This window comes from Macrotis lagotis, chromosome 2 (genome assembly GCF_037893015.1).
Source record: "Macrotis lagotis isolate mMagLag1 chromosome 2, bilby.v1.9.chrom.fasta, whole genome shotgun sequence".
Classification (NCBI taxonomy): domain Eukaryota; kingdom Metazoa; phylum Chordata; class Mammalia; order Peramelemorphia; family Peramelidae; genus Macrotis; species Macrotis lagotis.
In genome coordinates, this window is record NC_133659.1 from 223,381,783 (window position 1) to 223,405,407 (window position 23,625).

General features: G+C 33.2%; 1 protein-coding gene and 1 long non-coding RNA gene across 9 annotated transcripts in view; one reads left to right on the plus strand and one right to left on the minus strand.

Moving 5' to 3' along the window:
• The window catches only part of RPTOR (regulatory associated protein of MTOR complex 1), a 552,432-nt gene that overhangs the window by 303,897 nt on the left and 224,910 nt on the right, over positions 1-23,625 (minus strand). For all 8 annotated transcript variants that reach the window (XM_074224960.1, XM_074224956.1, XM_074224957.1 and 5 more), the window contains exon 6: positions 11,743-11,918. In XM_074224960.1, coding sequence (XP_074081061.1) covers positions 11,743-11,918 — 176 coding nt within the window. The remainder of the gene's footprint in view (positions 1-11,742; positions 11,919-23,625) is intronic.
• Positions 1,593-22,408, plus strand: LOC141514279 (uncharacterized). Its single transcript, XR_012475982.1, has 3 exons — positions 1,593-1,712; positions 22,018-22,105; positions 22,186-22,408. It is a non-coding gene; the product is annotated as an uncharacterized LOC141514279 (long non-coding RNA).

The following is a 23,625-nucleotide window of genomic DNA, read 5'->3' on the forward strand; positions in this document are numbered from 1 at the left end:
ATGGGCATGCTCTTGGTATCCATTTCTTTGCTGACAAGAGATACCAAAATATATATGGGTAGGTCAAAAAGGACATACAACTTACTAATTTTGGGGGCACAGGTCCAATTTGCTTTCCAGAATAGCAGGATAAAATCAGAGAAAGAGTTTAAAAATTTTCTGAAATCTTCTTGGTTTTGATGATCATATTTATGCTGAATCAAGAGATTCTACTGAGACTAGATACTAAAACCTGACACCTACTCTACTACTTATCACTCCAGGACTCGGAAGGTAGGGACTCCATACTTGACACTTCTCAGGAATTGAGTATACCCACATAATCCTTCTGGTTGTCATCTAAGGAAGTAGGAATTATATTGCCCTTTGTAACCCCAAGCAGTTAATCAAAACCATCAAGAAACCAGTGCCTGTTCAGTCCACAGTCAAAATAAAGAGCCCAGGCAGTTGAGGAAGGGAGGGTCACAACACTGAGGAGTAAGAAAACTGATCCCATATCTACAAATACTTGCTTTGGCCTCAACACTAACTCTATTTTTTTTTTAGGTTTTTGCAAGGCAAAGGGGGTTAAGTGGCTTGCCCAAGGCCACACAGCTAGGTAATTATTAAGTGTCTGAGACTGGATTTGAACCCAGGTACTCCTGACTCCAGGGCCGGTGCTTTATCCACTATGTCACCTAGCCTCCCCTCAACACTAACTCTAGTTTCTCACTCAGATCTTGGTGGAAAAGAATGAACCACTCATACATTGCTAAGAGCTAATGACTCCTTTATCATGTGGTCATATCTGTTACCATTCTTATCAAGATTTCTGGCCTCAGAACCAGACCATCACAGGGATTGTGATGAAAAGTAGTAGCATATTTTATAAACTCTCCACTTTCTTCAGCATATGACATTCCTGATTATCACTAATGAAACTTTGTTCCTCTCTTGGATCAACTAGGAATTCCAATTAACTCCTATCACCCACTGTCCAATGGATAAAATTGATCCTGGTCTTATTATCTCAATTCCTTAATCATCTGTAAAAATCTAATTTTCTTGTTACCTCTCTCTACAATCACATTTCTTTGTAAACTAAACCTAAGTTTTCCAAATCACCAATGCTTTCTCAGTCCTGCCAGATCATTATCTCCCCATTTAACTATCATAACTACTTCTTTAATAATAGATGTATCTATATTCATTAATAAGCAGAGTCTGATAAACAGCAAGAACTAATTAAATGTTTATTGATTTGACAAATTCTAAACCTGTTTTTCCTCCAAATGAAATCTATTATTACTGTTCTGTCCTATCAAGCAACCCTCCCAGTAAAAAAATAAATCAATCAAAAAGTATGTATTAAGTGTTTAAATTTCTGTGCTAAGTGCTAGGGATACAAAAAGAAACGAAAAAACAGTCTTTATTTAAAAGTAATTCACATTCTAATGGTGGAGATAAAATACACAGGATGTTTCAGAAGCAAGTCAGATAGAAAGATCCCTGGTTGTTCTTAGAGTGCGGCAATAAAGCAGATCCAGGTGCAAGGATAGAAGCAGGACCTGTGGTCTAAGGAGTACTAGCATTCTCTAGGCTTTTAGAATTACCTGCCCATCAGTGGCAGTTGGTCAGTAGTTGATACTGATGGTGATAAGGAAGATGGACTCCTAGTCCACTGACATTATTTCCCTTGAAGATGACTGTGGGGGGGCCAGACTAAAAACAAGGTTAGTAGGTTTGATGGGGAAGAACAATTATATCCCCAGGGCTCTTAGGTAAATAGTCTGGAGCTGTTTCTATGGGTTTCTATAGGGAGATGATGATGATCACCTAGGATATGTGGCCTTCTCTCTCCCTGAGGATGCCTTGCTGCTTCAGCTTGGTTAACCTGCCTATGCCTGTGAATGGCAGTTGGTGAGAATGGCTGGCCCTAAGGCTTCATAGGGATTACTTCTCTAAGACTATAGGTACAAAGCTTACGCTTGAAGCAGGGTAGTTTGGGAGCATTGTTCCCTAAGGTTCCTGAGTTCATGTTCCAACTTTAACATTGGGAGCTAATCAATAATAATGTCAAGGAAGGTGGACTCCTCAGACACAAGGCTTTCTCCCTTCAATGATGGCTGTTGAGGCCTAGCTGGCATCAGGGATCAGGTTGGGGGTCACTGATGAGGACTAAGAGGAAGTGACAATCAAGGTAATGTTGACTTATCTGACACATGCAGACCCAGTCATTCCCTCCCTCAGGTAGCCTTCTGCTTCATTTACGAAAGTTTGCCTCCCCTCTAATTAGTACAGCAATAATTCTCTAAATTAATTTTATGTAACATTATCATTTTTTAATTATACTGGCAAGGTCCAATATTGAGTAGGAGAATTTCTTCAATTTTAAGCCTATACTTATTTTTATTAACAGCATTTAGTGGCTGTATTCTTCCTAATCTCACATGTGTCTTGCTAAGCTAGTTTCTTGATATTTTAAAAATTTTGTAAGAATTTTCAATGGAATTTTTAAAATCATATTTCTTTCTGAATTGTTAGTACTACAAGGAAAAACTGATAACTTTCTTTTATCTTATTATTTTGCTAAATTTATAGATTATCTAGATTTCTACACTTATTTTCTGGATTTCTGTAAGAACACCATTAAATTATTTGAAAACAGGCAATTTCATTTAATCTTTGTGCTTATATCTTTAATTTTATTCTTTTTTACTGATAAAATTATATAATTTGAAAACTATATAGAATAATAGGCAGAAGGAAAATACGTGTTTTGCCCTTTTTTTTAAGGGAAAGTTTCCATTAGTTTTAGGTATATTATTTTAATTTTATTTAAAAAAAGGCCTTTTCCATATTAATGTCTATGTTCTTAATTTCTTTCTTCCCTAGCATATAATCAATTTATATAAAGCTTTGGAGTGATTCTAAGAAATATGTATTTAATTAAGAAATAGGTAAAGTTTATCCAATAATATATTCAGTTTTATATTTTTTCTTAATATGCATTTTATTGTTAGATTTATCCAGCTCTGAAAAGTAATATAAATATCTCTTATCATCAATTTATTCTTCCAATGGATTCACCTTTTAAAAAAAGAATTTTTAATCCACTTAGTGCAGAAATATTTAATACCACTGTCTACAATGCCTTTAATATGAAATAGCTTCTCTATCTTTCCGGAAGTTTTCAATATTTACTGTTGACTTATTTGAGATCATATATTCAACTCCTGTTTTTTAGAGTTGTCTGAAGCAGTCAATTGATCCAGGTGGAAGGATGGAATCTTTAAAAAACTCAGTATATGAAGAATAACTTATACCCCCTCCCCACCAGATGCACACATTCACATGCGCACGCACACACACAGGTCTTTTCCTGCTTATTTCAACCAAAAGTTCATTCCTCTTTTACAATCACCATGTTCCAAAATATTAATAGGTTCACCAATAAAATAGTCTGAAAGAAATAGGTCCAATTTATCATGAACTATTGGTCTTGTGAAAATATTTTAATTAATATGATGTTTAGGACATTTAATACTTAAAGCAAGTTTAAGGTTCAATATCTTATCTATTAACCTGGACTCTGCACCCTATCCAAACAGTACTAAAGCAAGGGAAACAGATAACAAGAAAACCGAAGAGAAAATAACAAGATGCAAGAAAACTAATATGAGGTTTCATGGTTCCCAAACTAATTTACACTATTTAAAAAAACATTACTGGGGACACTGTGTTACCATCTGCTCAAATTTAAAGAGTAATAGGACTAGATGGACCATTTGTGAAAGAGACAGACACTTCCAAAAGGGATTTCTAATGCTATTTCCCAATGTTCCCAGAGGTCTATTGGCACAGTGGACAGAATGCAGATGTGAATGTCCTAAGCTGAATTACCTCCACTATATAATATTTCAGTACCTTCATCAAAATCCTGCTTCTCCACCCTCCTGATGACAGTGAATTCCCATTAGATATGATGTTGCCAGTACACCAGCTACATTTAATGCAATGTATACTTAATAATATTGACTCTACAGACAGTCATGCACATAGTCATATACACAAATCACACAGGAAGCCAAGCTAAGCAATCACACCCTGAATGCCCAGCAGTCCAACAAGATGCAAGCAGGAGAAAAGCCATTTTAGCTGATTTGTAGATTATGATCTGTGACAAACCACAGAAACAATTTGCAGAATAGAACATGACAATTATCAGCATAACAGGAGTAACAATTGTTCCTATTGCACTAAACAACAATAAATAAAAAGAATTTGAATATTTTAACAAGCTTCCTCATTCTACCAGAATTACATTAATAATCCACATCCACTAAAAATTCCTAAGCAGTTTAAATTACACATGATCTCTATTCTACTCAGTAGATCCCCTAAAAACCATATTGTAAAAATAAGTTTGCTAGTATTTCTGCACATACCCTAATACTAGTACATTAAAAAGTTTCAATATAGAATTTTAGATTCATTTGACTGCAGAATAATATGCCTTGTTGTAATTCACAGTGCTCTATGTGGTGCCAGAGGGAAGAATTTAGTAGCAGAAGAAATAGGTAGAAGTAGCAGAGAAGTCAAATTACAGAAAAACTTCTCAACTATTAGAACTATTCCAAAAAGGTTTGGGCTGCCCATGGAAGTAGTGAGTTCACTTTTATGAAAACTGATTGAGTACACAGATCTAGTAGTTTAGTCAAGGCATTTTTTAAAAAATCAATTTTAGCTGAAATAGAGGAAGTATTTCAAACAATTAGATGAGGATGCTAAAAAGGTAGGATAATAAGTCACAAAGCTAAGAGACTGGCAAAAGAACACAAACAAGAAAGATAAATGATGGAATACAAAACAATTCAGTAGGATAGCTGAATGGGAGCTTATAGACTATTTTTAAAGAATAAAATAAGAATGTTTAATTGATTATAAGAAATTGCACAAACACTTAAATAATTTCCTTGAATCACTGTTTGAAAATAACAAGGTTCCTCATGGAAAAGTCCTCACTGTCCTTCAAGATAGCTTTAACTAATCAATCCATAATCATTTACAATAATGTCTGACTTCTTTAAGCATAACACTTGGATGTCTTGTTGGGTATGTGACAGGGGGTTCTTATCTTGAAAAGAATTGGAATAAATGGACTCCATAACATAAAATTCAGTGACAAATTTTCTCATTATTTGGGTTATAGTGAAGTGGGAAAATAAGAATTGATGGTAAATCACTAAGTAAAAGAAGCAACAGTTGAAGCTGTAAATGAAAAGTATAAAAAAATTTTCTTTATCAGGGAAAAAATATTGACTTCTAAGAAATGTTAAACAAGCATTCTATTTTAGTTTTTTTAAGAAAAGTCACAATGGGGACAGCAGGGTGGTGCAGTAAAGACAGCACTTGCCCTGGAGTCAGAAGGATCTGAGTTTAAATCTGGCCTCAGATACTTGATACTTATTTGCTCTTACTATCTGAATGACCTTGGGCAAGTCACTTAACCCCACTGCCTAACAACACCCCCCCCCAAAAAAGTCACAACTCCTTATAAATCTATAGCTTTTATTAGCCAAAATTTATTCAACAATCTAGTAAAAATCATATTCATTAGTATTAAATTCAGTGGCTCTGTGATGGATGGGAAAAGCATTAAAGCCCCACCATGTGTCAGGAAGTATGTTAAATGCTTTACAAATAACTCTCTCATTAATGAGGAATAGCATACATACTATAAATAATTGCTACTGAACAAAAACATGTGCTCCTTTGCAAAATACCAAAGTCTTTTCCAATGAGTCCTATCATCTCAATATGTGGCAAAAGTATATTTGCCCTTCTAATGAATAGCTAATTTCTTTCAGTATTGATTGATTTGATTTCCTTGCAGTGCAAGGAACAATCAATAGTCTTCTCCAACACCAGAATTTGAAAATATCAATTTTATGGCATTCAGCTTTTCTTATAGTCCAGATGGTGCAGTGGATAGAGCAATGGCCTTGGAATCAGGAGGATGATAGTTCAAATCCAGCCTCAGACACTTGCCACTTACTGACCTGTGTGACCTTGGGCATGCCACTTAACCCTGAGTGCCTTACATCCAGGACTATCTCCAGTCATTCTGATTCATATCTGGCCACTGGATCCAGGTGACTTCAGAGGAGAAAGTGAGACTAGTGACTTAGCATACCACCCCTTACTCAAATCCAATTCATGTGCTTGTCATGGCATACTTCTTTGATGTCTTGGTTGTCTTCAAGAATGAAGGACAAACATTAGCTTTGACTATACATAGCTTTACTGGCAAGGTGATGTTTCTGTGAGCATGATGTCCAGCTATGCTTCCTTCTAAGCTTCCATTTCATGGCTTCAATCTCTGTCTAAGGAGATCTTTGAACCAAAGAATATAAAATCTGATACTGCTTCCATTTCTTCTCCCTCTGTTTTCCAGGAAGTGATAAAACCAGTTGCCATAATATTAGTGGTTTGTTTGGTTTTTTAATTTTTTAGTGGTTTTTTTTTAATGTTAAGTTCAATCTGGGTATATATCACAACAAAGTCAAAGTTAGAAATAATAAGTTATAACAGCACTCTCTAGGGTAACAAGTAACTAAAAATAAGGCAGGCAACCATTAATTGCTTTATGGCTGAAAAATCAACTATGCAAATATAACAATATTAATAAGCAGTAAGAAATGAAAAATAAAAAGTATTCATGAAATTAGTAATGTTATGGACTAATGAACTAATACAAAGCAAAATAAACGGAAGTAAGAAAATATATACAGTGAATACAATAATGTAAATTGAAAGATTAAAACAACTCTAAGGAATGGAAAAATCAAAACCATGGAGAACATATGTTCTCATAAATAATAAAACACCATCCATCTCAAGGGAGAAATATGATAGAAAGGAGATCAATGATAGATTGTCTATGAATTTGTAAAGTTTTTGCTTAGGTTTTCTAATCTCACAATTGAAAACTCAATTTAGTGGACTGTTGATTATTGATTGATGGAGGCTTAAAGACTGTCATAAAAAGGCACCAATAAACGATTTAAAAAAAAGAATAAAACTAATTTCCAAAAGTAATTGTTGCTGCCTCCTAGTCAAAACAAAGAAAAAGTACTTCTTGGTGAATCAGAGGATTTGAATAGATATGTGAGACTAAAACTTGTTTAGATCAGTTAGATAAAATGATTCCAAGTCTTCTCATCATATTATATGTCTGCTCTACAACATTCTTGCATTTGTCTTTACAAGGTAAACATTAAGAGGAAACCTTTCCGTTATGACAAAAACACATTAATACTTTGTCATTAACATTTAAGCACCTTCAAATCCTTCTATTTAATTAATGGGAGGGGAAACAAGCCTCTTATCCTTTATTCAGTCAGAAATAATAGCTATCATTTTCATTAATAGACAATAGAAATGCATATAGCATGCTGCAATGGGCTTCAATCTATTTTATAAGTGCCCTAGTAAATTAAGTGTGACACTGAATTGTAATTTTCTGTTGTACAAAATATACACATAATATATTCAGCATTGTGTTATATTGCTAACAGCTAAAAGGAAAAACAGCTAAAGAAAAAAATACATTTTGATTTGGGATATTATGTTGAAATATAGTGAGAAAGGCAAAAGAAGAGAGTAGTTTAATCACTCAGTTCTGGGTTATTGAAACCATAGATTACAGAAGAGTGAGATTGACTGAGCCCAATATTAAGTTGTCAGGGCCCTAGATCTTCTACCAACAACTTCATCACTAAACAATGGATTTATTGATAACATTCACTGTCATTTTGCATACATAAGTAAACAGCATCTCCTTCAAAGAAGACATACCATTTTTTGATCACTACTTTGCCATCACTACTATCTCATAATAACTCACAAACAAAACATGAAAGCATGTTTATTAGTCAAGTCACTACAAGACTTAGGAAGAGTTCTTTCATCCTATCATAAACAAGCAATGTTGTTTATTTACATTTTACTGTTTATAAAAATGACCACCAAATGCTTCTTTTCCTTATGTTCATTTTGGGGAATGAAAGATTCTGAGATTATTTATAAGTACTAAACATATTCATTGCCTAAAACAGATTCTGAATGCTTATAATAAAGATACAAGTTTCTGATCATCATTAAAATGTCTCAATGTTACTGTGTTCTAAAATCTCATGCTTAAAATTACTCATCTCTCAGAAATCCTAATTCTGATCTCTACATTCTGAAATCAAGCCCTATTATTCCTCCCATTCTTAAGTTACATTTATTATTTTAAATACTGACACCAGAGAAGTACAAATTTCATTTAATTATGATTACATTACATGCATTATACTGTTCTTAGGCTAACAGCATTCAATAAGTTGTACTTTCTTTCAATTAAAAAAGGTTTATTGTCAAAAACAGCCTCTTGTAGGAGAGTTTAATTGTTCTGGGGAGAAGTTATAGTATGCAATTTTGCCATATTGATTTTGTATACTCCTAAGGGAAAAATATTTTTGCGTTTATCTTAAATATAAGAATGTCGGCAGGATCAACTAGTTAGTGATGTCAGATAAAAATCCTGTCACTTGGGGAAAACAAGCAAAAACTTCATTATAAGTTGATTTTCTCAAAGTAGCTATCAGAATATTTATTAAGAAAATAGTGAAGATAGGGAGAGATGAAAGAAGCAAATTCAATGAGACACAGAGATTTGACAGCTAGAATATTCAATATAGAGTTGGGATGAGAGATTATTAGGCTACATGGCACATATAAAGTTCAATTTCAGGTCCTATTTTGTTGCTTCACCCCACTGTTCCTTCCAGCTATGAGATTTGTACAAATAAGAATGGTGATCCTATAGCAATGCCATGAGGTAGGTTTCAAGAGCAGCAGGTAAGGTTGGGGAAACAATGAGTGAATAGGTTTGTGTTGTATGAATATTAAGTGTATATATGTATATGGCAGTAGAAAGTGATGAAAAGTCTATAAAAGAGGAATGTAGAATAAATTGTGGGACTAGGTGGATAAAAGGAGAAATCTTGGAGGCACACCAGGTCAAAACCCCCCATCATTATTTTCTGTGATCTTTCAAATGTCTGTGATAGTAGATCAGCAATAATTGTCAGTTATTAAGGACCAAAGGAGGTATCTGGGCAAGGTTATTTAAACAAATATAATTAGGTTCCTTCTTAAAAATATTTTTACTTGGATTTCAGCTTCCTGTTGATTATGGTATTTGCTTGTTTTTTTTTTTCAAAATAATTTGTTAACCAGTTAGTCAACAAGTATATACAAAGTGCTTTCAACATGGGCCCATTTTCCTTTGTAGAAAAAAAAATTAACATAAGAATTGAGCAGTTATGCCTTCATTCTGTTGTCAGCTATGACTGTTCCAAGGAAAGTTTCTATCCTTAGGTTTTTAAAAAAATTCCCCAAACTCATTTTGTTTTTAGGAAAAGGATCATTAATGCCCTGGGGTAGATATGCAACAGTCCAACAGTTTTCAAAAGTAATTTGGGACTATATCCCCAAAGTCATCAAACAATTTTTATGTCTGTCTGTCTGTCTGTCTGTCTGTCTGTCTGTCTGTCTGTCTGCCTATCTATCTATCTATCTATCTATCTATCTATCTATCTATCTATCTATCTATCTATCCTTTAAATTAAATAGAAGAGATCCAAGTCCAAGGAAAAGGATCCATATGTACAAATAGCAGAATTTTTTTATTGTGAAGAACTGGAAACAAAAAATTGCTATCTATCAACTGAGGAAATTACGGCATATGAATATTATTAAGATATAAGACAATAAAAAGGGATTTAGAAAATTCTGATATGAATTGATGTGCAATGACTAAGAAGAAAATTTTACTAACCAGCTTACACCATTTAAAGGCACAATTTGATTAATGAATGACCAATCATTTCTCTAGAAGATTAAGTATGAATCATACTTCTTGACTCTTATTGGAAAATTAATGGACTCTCAGTATAGAATGATGCATCCATTTTAAGATTATCTAATTTTAAAAGTATAAAATATTAAAAAAAAGTTTATTTGTTAAAATGAAGTTTTTAATTGGGAAAGGAGTGCCATGAATAGGAAGGAGAGAAGAGTGCTATGTCTCAAAAAAAATAAAAGAATAGATGATGAATGCGATTTTTTTAAATGGTCAGTAGATAGAATGAAATCAACAAGTGACAAGCCAAAAGAAATAACACTAATGGCAATATTTCCATGTTAAATCTCAAGGATACTGGAAAAAAAAATGGAATATGGTATAGTCACTGTTTCATGTACCCCACAGATGCTCCATAACTTAATATATTCTCTTTTCTCCATTCATGCATCTGCAACACTATTTAAAAAAATTATCACCCCTTGTGTGGACTACTACAAGTTCTCTAATTGTTCTCACTATCTCAAAATCTTGCTGCTCCCTGTTGACTCATTCCTCAGCTGCCAAAAGGATTTTCCTAAAGAACAACTATTATCAAAATATCTCTATCCCAATCAATATTCTCCAATTGTTTTTGATGACCTACAGGACTGAATATAAAGTCCTCTGTCATTAAAATCTCTTCATAAACTTCCATCTCAGTTTTTTTTAATTTTTGCATGAGACATCTCCCATACCTGGAATATCCTCCCATGGGGGTCCCTGGATTCTTTCAAGTCATAGCTAAAATCCCACATTATAAGAGCTTTAATTAATGCTAGCTGCTTCTGTTCTCTGTGTGTATGTATAAAACCTGATAAGTCAGATCATTTATATTTATTTGTCTCTTCTATTAGAATGCAAACTCCTTGGGAAGAGACAGTTATTGCTATGTTCCCAGAATTCACAGTCTTGTCAAATATTAAGACTTAACAAATGATTCTTGACAAGATGACTGATTCATGGTATTCTCCTTTTGTATATTTCTTTATATATGGAAATGATCAAGTTTGTTGATGACCATCAAGTTCATATTAACAAAAAAATTAAGAGTACTATGTAAGTTATTCCTTTTTTATTTAGTTCCTCAAGAAAGCTACTATATAAGTATTCTGAAACAAAAAAAAAATAAAAACTCCACTTACAAAGCTAAAATAAAGGATTACAATGCTCAAAGTAAAAACAAACAAACAAACAAAAAAAACCTAGATGCCAAACAAAGAAATGGGCAACTCTGTCAGTGAGTTATGGAATCTTAAGGAAGATATATATGTATATATATATGATTTTTGTGATCATCATAAAAGAAAATGTTGGCATATTATTCTGAAATTCTAAGAAACATGCTAAAAAGTAAGAAAATAATTGTTAACAATAAAATAAAATAGTTAAATCAATATATATATATATATATATATCACTTTAGTCTTCAAGTTTACATATAACCAACTTCCAAAATACCCTTCTTTGGTACTTACTAGTGATCTAACCCTCTTAAGATTCAAAACTATAAACTATAAGAATAAAAATATTCTTCAGGCCATAAAAAATATAACCACACATGTAACTCATCTCTAAATAAACAGGGCTTCCTTAATTTCCAGGAGTAAATCTTTTACTCTTGGCAAATATAAAAACTAAAATATGTAATTAGGAGATAATATTTTAACTTTTGTGACTATGATTAATAAGATGCTGCCCAAGCAACACTCCTTACATAATTAGATAACTGATACAATGCTAAGAAGCATAGTGTGGTGGAAAACATTCATGAACCTAGAATTCATGCCTCATCAACTCAAGACACTTACCATCTGAGTGCAATTTTGATAGGTGTTGTAAGGCATGATGTGAAAAGGTCAGCTGGAAGGTCAGGAATCATAGGAAGTAGTTCATTAGCTTCACATGCTGCTAGCTGAATGCAGTTTTTCATTGATGGAGGCAAAGGCATCTGGGCAAGTGGATGACTTGGATTAATTGCAGCTACCTATAGGGGAGAATATTAAAGAGAAAAAAAAGTGACTCATTTTAAGAATAGGAAAATATATATGATCAAAAAATGAATCAGCTGTTATTTCTAGTTTTGGACTTTTTTCTGAAGGTTTTTTATGCATTGCTTCTAAGATTTTTTTTGTTGTGAATTAATTACAAGGGGATAAATAATTACAAGACCTGCCAAAAAGAACATACCATTCCTAAATTCTTTCCTATTAGCACATCTTAGATTAAATTTAGAATCAAAGTCAAATATGTCAAAAACAGCATGAGTAGATTTTAAAATTTTGAAAAACCAGGAATAATTTTCTATTATGCATCAAAGAAAAAAAATACTTAATGTTTTCTTTCCCCAAAGTTAGATAGTGGAACCAACAGCAAAACTATTTTCTTCTTTACAACCTAAAAGTGATGGAACATACATAGAGCAACTAAAGAACATTTACTCAGATTTATATTCAGATTATACTCTAATAATGGTAAGTTGAATTCTTTTACTAAGAATTCAAATTGGTGATTTGAAAGCAATTAGGCGATTTTGAAGAAAGAATCTGAAATCTCATAGAAAACATTTTAAAATGATAATCTTGCCCAAATAAAATAATTCTGGCTTCACTATACAGCAATATATTGTAGAGAGGAATTCTACAATTAATTTTGTTCCAAAAAATACTGTGAACTGAATAAGGCAAGGTAGACATACATAAGAAATAATTTGCTTTAGAAGTGGACTGTGAGTCACCATCAAGTTATGTGGAACCCATAAAGAGAACAATTTATGATCTGAAGTGAATATATCAGAGCAAGAAAATTCCAGGAATCATTCTAAGAAAATAAATTTATAAAATATCTACCCAGATACATGTACACAAAATGTAGATATAATGCATGAAATAAAATATATGGTAATGATAATTAAATGAAGAACTGAGACTAGAGGGACACAGAAGTCCTTTTAATTAAGTTAAGTCATTTGTCATCCTATGAATTACTAGATCACAGAATCCTCCCCACTATTTATAGAATGTTCACTCCCAACTCACAGCTAAAAGTTAGAATATGAAGGCAAAAGCCAAATAAATAAATAAATAGATAAACAAACAAACAAATAAATAAATAAATATGCCACATTTTTTATAGCACATAGAGAGCAAACTAAAACCCTACAACCTTATTGGTTCAAAGAGTGAGCATTATTTACACAAAAAGAAAAAAAAATTTATATTTCTCTAGAGGCAGATAATTTTTTTTTCAGAAACTCAACTTCTAAAATGAGCAACTTGGTATAGAGATCTATGTTCCACTCTCCCATCCCCCAAATATCCACACCAAAGATAAATAATTACATGAATAACTGAAAAGTTGTCATTATAATACCTCTAGAATTACTTGGAATACATGTTACATTGGCAAATATTTGGCTATTCTATAATGTATCTACATTTTATATACATATCAGACTACAGAACTCTATCACAAACAAGTGGAGCACTTTTTGAAAGTTACATGTTAAATAAGAGTGGCAGACAATTATATAAAGGAATAATACGAAAGATTAATAAAATAACTGAGAAATCAAAACAACTCTGGATTTTCACCTCACTTCCACTGGAGGAGACATAGAAAAACATGCCAGAAATGCTTTTATAGCTGATGGATTGTACAACCATTCTAAAAAGCTGTTTGTGAATTAAATAAACCAAATTACAACAATTGCCTCTATCATAGAAGTGATTCCATTGCCAGATATAATATACCCTAAGAACATCATAGACAAAAAGAAAGTATATACACATCTTGTGTTGTTCAGAAAGAAATGGAAGAAAACGATATATCCAACAACTAAGGAATAGCTAAACTGTGGAGCATGAATACTTTAAGATGATTATGATAACTTCAGAGAAGCAAATAGTCTTGCATAAGTTAATACAAAATGAGGAAGTAAAGGCAGGAAAACAATATGAAAATAGCTATCAATGTAAATGAAAAGAACTTAATATGACTTAAAATGAATGTTGGGAAATTATAAAAAAAAAAAACCTGGTCCCAAAGACAAGATATGAAAAGATACATCCCCTTGCTCCTTGCACGGAACTGAGTGAAATGGTCCATAGGGTATATTACTACATAAAATATTTTTTTCATTGGTTGATAATTTTTATTTTCAAAAATAAGGAAGAAGGGAGAGAAAATCTAGGCATCATAAGAAAAGTAATTAATAGTAATCTATTTTAAGGGGTTTAAAAATTTTATCAATGATTTCTAGCTATCAAAGAGCTTGTATATAAATTTCTCAAATCCTTTGTAAAAGATAAAGTTCTTAAAATTGTTAATGCATTTATCAAAGTTCTCTCTCTCTCTCTCTCTCTCTCTCTCTCTCTCTCTCTCTCTCTCTCTCTCCCCCTACCCAAAGAAACCCTAATTGTGTATTCATACCTAAAATAGAGAATGGGTATACAAAGACAGCAGGGTTACGTGACTTAGCTAAGGTAATATTAATTGGAAAGACAAAATTAGAATCTAGATTTCCTGCCTGTTGGGATGTTTTCCATAATAACATGCTGCTCTTTTAAACCTGCTTTCTCTTTGGCAGATACTATCTGATAAAAATGTATGCTATAAGATTTAAAGAAATAATTACTATATACTGAATATTATTAAGATATATGCATACATTGAATAAATTGTTCATGCTCAGAAGTGAATGAATCCATTATATTACTGTGCTATAATATAGTGCTTTTAATGCCTCAACTTTCCAAATAGAGGACACTAAATGTTTCAAAACATATCCTACTACAAGGACAACAAATCCTGGAGCACAATGATATAATTACAAATAAATAAAGGTTTAAAGTTTATTATGAAATCTGTAACTTTTAATGCATTTGCTTTTAAAAAGTAGAAAGGAAAAGCTCATTTTCAGCTATACAAATTAAGAACACCAGAAAACCAGCAATATGTACTACTCAGGAAATTATTTCTTAGATCTACTGTGACATCTTTGCTAAGAAATATGATTGATTAGGGCATGAAGAAAGATCTATAGAGTCTTAACAGATGTGTCAGAACAGGTTTCACACACAAGTATTTCACAGATGGAAGACATTCCGTCAGAGGCATCCTTGCAACCACAACCAGGAAGTTAGGTGCTTTTGAGTACATGCTACTTGCCTCTTTTAATCTGGATGTTTTATAAGAATAGATGCCAATGTACCCCCTTCTCTCCACCCCCAAATGTATTCAGAAAAGGTGTCAGGAAAAATAAATGAACAGGAAATGTTAGAAATTGTATTGTTTAACTCAAAAAATGACATTAATAAAACATTACCAGTTGCTCTGGTGTTCTATGGTGGGTTTTCTCATTCTTAAAGATGAGTAATTCTATTTCATTCACTAACCACAATCTGTAAAGCCATTCCCCAGTAGACAGAAATCTACTAGTGAATGTTTCATTTTTTTGCTAGTACAAAAGTGCAGTGTTACAGATTTTGGTGTCTATAGAACCTTTCTTTTATTTAGAGATTTCCTTGAGTTATATACTTAGTAGTGAAAACTTTGAATCAAATGGTATAGATACTTTAGTGACTATCTGAATAATTCCAAATTATTTTCCAGAATAACTAAACTACTTTAAAGTTCTACCTATCGTCCATAACCCCTCCAACATTGACTATTCCCATCTTTTCTCATTTCTGTCAATTTGTTGGGTATGCAGTAAAATCTAAGGATTATTTAATTTGGATTTCATTTATTTTAGTGATATAGAGCATTTATTCACATAGTGGTTTGTGTTTTGCAACTCTTCTTTTGAGAATTATTTGTTCACATCCTTGGATCTACACATTTCTGTAACTTTTCCATAAATCTTGGATATTAAACCTTTATCCCCTTAGTGTTTCCAGATTCTTATATACATTAATTCACTATGTGAAGAAGCTTTTCATGTAAATGTAAATACACTAGGAAAAAAGACATGGGAAACAAATCAAGAATCAAGAATCTTTTTATTTTTTGAAATGATCTTATTTATTCATCCATTTAATAAGCATTTATTATTAAGTACTTAAGTGCAAAGCATTGTATAAAGCAAAATGATCAAGAATTTGACCCTTTTGCAAAAACCCAGTTACAAAAACTGTGGCTACAACCACAGGATACAATTTTAGCATTCTACTTTTCCAATACAGTTTACTCTACTTTGCACAACTCTTTTTCTTCTTCCTAAGATTTTCTGCTGTAATTTTTAAGAATACTTTGCTTCACCTATTGAGGGCAAATATAGCTTCAATATGACAGTGTTTCAACTACCTTAATATTAATTTATCATTCTCAGTGATTCATTACCTTATAAATAGTCCTAATTATTCATTTTACAGAAGAAATTTTATGGATAAAACTATAATACTAGGGTCATGTCAACAATGACAGGTCTAGACATTGTCTCTGACCCTAATGATCTCTCAAAGTTCTTCATAACAGAAATTACATCCCAAACTAAAACAACTTCAGCTATCTCCTGGGCCAAACAATGAATTATGCAAAGTGAGATATTGAAAAGCTTTAATATCCAGCCCCCAAGGAAACCAAAACCAAAGGGAGGAGAGACAGAAAGTGAGTGATAAGAAAAACATAGGGAGTTAGGGAGACTGAAATTAGCAAAGATTTCAGGTAGAAGAAAACTTAAAAGAGCTTGAATATAAATAGATAAACAGGAAAAAAAGTAGTAACAAAAAAGAATAAATAGCCTTCAATCTAGCATGCCATACCAGGTGTATATAAACAAATGCTGTAAAACAAAATAAAATAATCCAGTATTTAATGACAGAGAACCATGAAGAATTTGAGAACATGGAACCACAAAAAACAGCTCCTGGGTTGGTTTAAAAGAGGAAAAAGTAGGAGAGGAGAATTTATTACCCACACAATAAAAATGATGAAGAAAATAGAAAAACTTTAGTCTTTAATGGAAAGCCTCCACAAAAAAATAAAAGAAAACAGAGTAGGAAAGCAAATAATCAGAACTGAAGGACAAAGTGAAAAGTAGAAAAAGTAAAGCAAAAAACAATAGCATTAAATTAATACATCTCTGAGGTACCACCTCACACCTCTCAGACTGGACAATATGACCAGAAAGGACAATGGTCAATGTTGGAAGGGATGTGGGAAAGCTGGGACACTAATACATTGTTGGTGGAGCTGTGAACTCATCTAACTTTTCTGGAGAGAAATTTGTAATTACACCCAAAGGGCAACAAAAATATGCATACCCTTTGATCCAGCAATACCACTACTGGGTCTATACCTAGAAGAGAGGATGGAAAAGGGTAAAAACATCAATTGTACAAAAATGTTTGTGGTGGCAAAGAACTGGAAATCAAGTAAATGTCCTTCAACTGGGGAATAGCTTAACAAACTGTGGTATATGTATGTCATGGAACATTATTGTTCTATTAGAAACCAGGAGGGATGGGAATTCAGGGAAGCATGGAAGGATTTGCATGAAATGATGCTGAGCGAGATGAGCAGAACCAGAAAAACAATGTACACTCTAACAGCAACATGGGGGCAATGATCAACCTTGATGGATTTGCTCATTCCATCAGTGCAACAATCAGGGACAATTTTGGGGTATCTGCGATGGAGAATACCATCTGTATCCAGAGAAAGAACTGTGGAGTTTGAATAAAGACCAAAGACTATTACTTTAAATTTTAAGGGAAAAGAAACCATTATCTTATTATATAATTTTGATATCTCTTATACTTTATTTTTCTTCCTTAAGGATATGATTTCTCTCTCACCACAACTTAGATCAATGTATAGCACGGAAACAATATAAAGACTAACTGATAGGGGCGGCTAGGTGGTGCAGTGGATAGAGCACTGGCCTTGGAGTCAGGAGTACCTGAGTTCAAATCTGGCTTCAGACACTTAATAGTTAACTAGCCATGTGGCCTTGAACAAGCCACTTAATCCCACTGCCTTCCCCCACCCCCCAAAAAAAACAACTAAAAAAAAGACTTTGCCTTCTGAGGGGTGGGGTGGGGGGTGGGGGGGAGGGAAGCAAGAATAGGGAAAAATTGCAAAATTCAAAATCTTTCTGAGAATTCTTTTTTAGGTTTTTGCAAGGCAATGGGGTTAAGTGCCTTGCCCAAGGCCACACAGCTTGGTAATTATTAAGTGTCTGAGGCTGGATTTGAACTCAGGTACTCCTGACTCCATGCAGGTGCTCTATACACTGAGCCACCTAGCCACCCCATAAATAAAAAAATTTTTTTAAAATTAAAAAAACAATAGCATTAAAAGAAAATATGTTCTCTATGCAAACAAAGCATACTTATGTTAAAGAGAGACAATATGTAGGATAACTAAGTATTACAGGTTTTCAAGGAGAAAACAAAAGGGTAAACAAAAACCTAAATAGAATAATTCGAAAAGACCTGCCCAAAACTTCTGAACAGAGAAAATGAAATTTTAATAGAAAGGATTTAGAAATTCTCTCCAGGAAAAATAAACAAAAAAATTTAAAGCTACAAAACCAAGAAAATGGTGGTTAAAATTAACAATTCAATTCAGAAACAAGTTCTGCGAGCCATCAGGAAAAAGACCATCAAAATACAAAGGAAAACATTCATTATTCTGCATCAATTAGAAAACACAAAAGAAAATGGTATAATGTGTTCTGAAAAGCAATGAAGCTCAGGATACAGCCCTGCAAAAATGTTTATAAGAAAACCAGAAATAACGACCTTCTTGAAAACCCCAAACAACAGAAATACAGGAATGAATAATAGCAACAAGAGGTGGATTAGAGAGCAGAATTATAACTGCTACTCTGCCAACAGGTGAATTCCTTGAGAATACATGAAAGGGGCAGAGCAGGGGCATAGAGAAAGAGGGTACTGTGCTAGGATCAAATCAAAGGCAAGTCACGAGAGGAGAGTGATCTCAAGAAAGGAAAAAGCTTTATAGAAAAGTAGGAAAAGAGGAAAATGGGAAGGAGAGAAAAGGGCTTCTTTTAATGGTGAAAGGGAGTTAAAATGGTACAAGCGCCTAGGACACAAGCTCCTAGGAGATAAAGACAATGGGTGTGGGTTGAGGATTTGGTGCTTGAAAAGTCCTACATTTGCAATAAAAAAGTAGTTGGAATCCTTCGGGTCAATTGATATCTGGGGGAATGGGAGAGTATGGACTCAAGATTTTGAGGCAAATGTAAAAAAAAAAATTAACTGGGGAGGGCAAAAGTCAGTGGTGGATAGCATAATCAGGCACACAGTGCAGAAGGGGACCTACCATGGGAAAATGTCTTCTCTTACACTTGCAATAGCTAATGTAGTTTTGAGGGTGAAGCACAATTGACAAAGGGCAATTTATGAAGTTCAATAGGACAGTGGCAGAAAGCACCTAGAAGGTAAAGGCAAGGATAGATACTTTGGAACTGAAAAAGATATGAGAAGACACTCTCAATTTATCTCTTCAAGGAGATGAGAATTACATAGATTTTATGCATCGCACATATCTTCAGACATCTTTAATGTATTGATCAGTTAAGCTGACTTTTTTTTTTCCTCTGAAGAAATGCTATTTGCCATACTGATTAGCTCTTGGGAAGGGGAAGGGATATTTGGGATCACCGTGATAATGTAAGAAACAAAATACAATTAAAAACTTAACCCAAGGGTGGCTAGGTGGTGCAGTGGATAGAGCATGGGCCCTGGAGTCAGGAGTACCTGAGCTCAAATCTGGCCTCAGACACTTAATAATTACCTAGCTGTGTGGCATTGGGCAAGTCACTTAACCCCATTGCCTTGCAAAAACCTAAAATAAGAAAAGAAAGAAAGAAAGAAAGAAAGAAAGAAAGAAAAGAAAAAGAAAGAAAGGAAGAGAGGAAGGAAGAGAGGAAGGAAAGAAAGAGAAAAACTTAACCCAAATTATTTTTTTTGTTTTTTTTAAATAATCAGACATTTACTTTTTTTCATATCTTAAGTCAATTCAAGTCAACAAGCTTATAGTATCTTTGAAGTTGTACATACTACATTAAGAGTAGAAATACAGAGGGGTGGCTAGGTGGTACAATGGATAGAGCACCGGCCTTGGAGTCAGGAATACCTGGGTTCAAATCCGACCTCAGACACTTAATATTTACCTAGCCTTGTGGCCTTGGGCAAGACACTTAACCTCCATTGCCTTAAAAAAAATTTTTTTTTAAAAAAAGAGTAGAAATACAAAGGCATAGGCTCTCAAAGAGCTTGTATTATAATGAGGAAAACATCATGAAAACAACTCTTTCTAAAAAAGACATACTAAATAAAATGAAGATAATCTCAAAAGGGAAGGCACTAAGATTAAGGAGAACTAAAATACTTCCAAAATTCAGCATTCTGACAAGACAAAAGGCCTTCAAGTTTGGGTTTACCCATAAGAGTGGGTGGGAGGGAGGGGAAAGAAAAATGAGTTTCCTTTGAACAACACATGGCTAATAATTTGGCTCCATTTAGCAGTCATGTTGGAGCCTACCTTTTCACCGACTCTGCCTTTCCAATAATGGAACTTGAGTACAATTTTTTCATTATCCTCCCCTTTCATTCTTAAGAAGTTTATACTTTCTTTTCTATTTTTAGCATATGCTTGTTTCCTAGATTGGTAGATTACTCTTATTTACATCTCCCTCTTATTTGCAGCAACCAAGAATGCCCTCCCCTAAATAGTGTAACCTGGGTAAATTTTTGAGAAAATGACTTAAGTTCACCAACAGGATCACTGGCAGATACTCTGACTGCCTGTTACATTCCTCTGTATAAAGTGAATATCAATGAAGAAATTAAATTAGTTAAGTTAAGCTATAGTTTGAACCCAAAGGATAATTACACATTACAGTATTTCAGACTAATCTAGCAACTTTTCATTAGAATAACTAACTGAAAGTGTATTTCTAACAATTCTTCTTATAAGCTGTAAGATAGTATCACTAATGTAAAACTCTCTGATATTTAAAAAAAATAGCACTCACTGGTAAATGCTTATTTTTTAGTTTACCACCACTAGGTCATCAAAAATATGAAAATGGAACTCCAACTCATGGGATAGGAGTAGTTTTTTATACTTTTTTAATACTTTTTTCTGTATAAAACTTTTTCTAATAGGTTATCAATCATCTAAGGTAATTTGTAGATCTGTTCAACACTATCATCTCTTGCTTTAAATGTCAGGTTTAAGATACAATAACTGATTATGATGATAACAACAATTAACATTTCTGTTATACTTGAAGGTTTAAAAAGTGATATAAAAATATAATCCCAATGAATTTGGATTACTATACCGCCATTAATAATTCTAAATATAAGTGTCACATAGAAATAAAGATATACATGAAATAATGCAAAGTGTAAAAAAAAGAGGCCTCACAATGGCATGCCATATCTATAACTATCTAAATACTGTTTCTGAACATTACAATCATAGAATATTGAAATTGGAAAAGGGTGTTTGAAGTCACTTAGTCCAACCCTTACATAAACATCAAGACTTAACTTTAGTAACTACCCTTAGGAAAGAGGCTCTTTAGGGAATGTGTAGAAGATTCTATATCAAAACAAATATTGTGGAAAGAAATAAAATTATATCCCTCTCTTACACTCCTCCTTCATATTTTAGCTGGTTTCACTGCAATGATTATCTAGATTCCTCAAACTCTTAAAATCAAACTAGTGATAATATTCTTCATAGTTTCTGACTTTTAGTAAAAGGTAATAGGACCATGAATTGACTAGGACTTCTGGGAATTTCAAACTGCAGAAAATTTTTAAATTGTGGCAGTATTGGAAAGAATAGTAGAACTAGAGAAAATAACTGAGGAAGAATCAAGAACTTCTGACTTAACTGACCATTTTATAGAATAATTCACTACTCAGTATTATAGTCTTCAGAGAAAATTTCAATATTTGAAAAATGATATGCAGATATATATTCAGCCACAGAACTATGTTTACATGCATGTACATATATATGTAATATATACTTAATAATTGCTTAAAATTTTGCATATTGTTTGCTCATTTTATTGACATTCATATAATTTTTTTCAGTAGACACTGTGAAGAAAAAATTATCATTTTGTGATCAGCGGGACTAATTATGGAACCATTTTTCTTTCACCTTCATCTATTTTGCTGAGTAAGGAGATTTTATAGACTCATTTCCTACTCTACTGTGTAGTCATGATTTGAAAGTAATTCTGTCTTCCAAAAACCTAGGCCATTGGAACACAAGTTTCGCAAGTCTGATGCCAAGCTAGTAAGATTCAGAATATGGATCTAGTAATGGACCTGGTTTTCCAAATACTCTCTATCCTAGTTAAGTTACAAGGTAAGTTTTTGTGTGTGTGTGTGTGTGTGTGTGTGTGTGTGTTTGTTTTACTGAAAGCAGAATTCTTAACCTGTGGATCATGGGTCTCCAAAGAATTCAGGAACACAGTGCAGAGGATCCATGAGTCTCAATGAAATAAAATTAGATCTCTCCATTAATAAAACCATTTTTCTTTGTAATCCTAAGTATTTTATTTTATATATTTAAAACCATTATTCTAAGTAAGCCAAAGGCTTCAACAACTTAACAAATGATCTATACTTGTCCCACCAAAAGAATAAGGGTTCATTCTCTAAAAGGATAGTGATCAGCAATAGCAATGGGAGTGATCAAACCCAAAGATTTAGTGAATCTTGAAATGCATGTGTTTGTATGGTTATATTCACAAACAAGAAGGCCATTTCAAGAGCACTGGCCTTGGAATCAGGAGGACAGGAGTTCAAATCCAGCCTGTGACACTTACTAGCTGTGTGACCTTTGGCAAGTCACTTAATCCTGATTGCCCCACATCCAGGGTCATTTCTAGTTGTTCTGACTGATATCTGGTCACTGAACCCTGATGGCTCTGGAGGAGAAAGTGAGGTTGGTGACTTAGCACAGCATCCCATCACTCAAATCCAATTCATGTGCTTATCATGGCAACACCTCCCTGATATCGTGGTCTTCTTTGAAAATGAAAGACTGACATGCACAAACTTCTATATACCATAAAACTCTTTAACAAATGATTTCTGAAAATTCTTTTCCCAGGAATTTTAACCATGTTCCATGGAAAAACATTTGCCTTTGGTTTTCATGTTTTCTTTATCCAGTTTAAATTTGGAAAAACCGGGGGGGGGGCCCAGAAAAATCTAGCAAACTATCAACAAAAAAAATGATTTCTCCGGGTAATCTTTTTTTCAGGGAAATCATGGGAGACGTGAACCTATTAGGTCATACTTACTATCTTGACTTAAACTCATTCATAATAATCCAAAAAACCTCTAATCTAACTTGGGTAGCTTTTCAATGCAAGGTACATCTACTTAACTGAAATCCCAACAATCATCACAGATGTTGATTAAGAAAGTAATCATTATTCCTGACATAAGAGATAGCAGTATCTGAAATATTTTGAGTTTTATCTAGAATATGATATCCCTATATAATGCTGGTGTTGGTATATCCAAGAAACCAATTCCAATAGCAATTTTGCAAATTAAGATGATTTTTTGAAAAATTAATCATTTGCAAATTTTGGATTCTAATTGTAATTTTAAAAACTAAAAAGTCCAATTTTGCAATTTTCAAATGTTATACATTCCAATTTTTTAAACTATATCCCAATA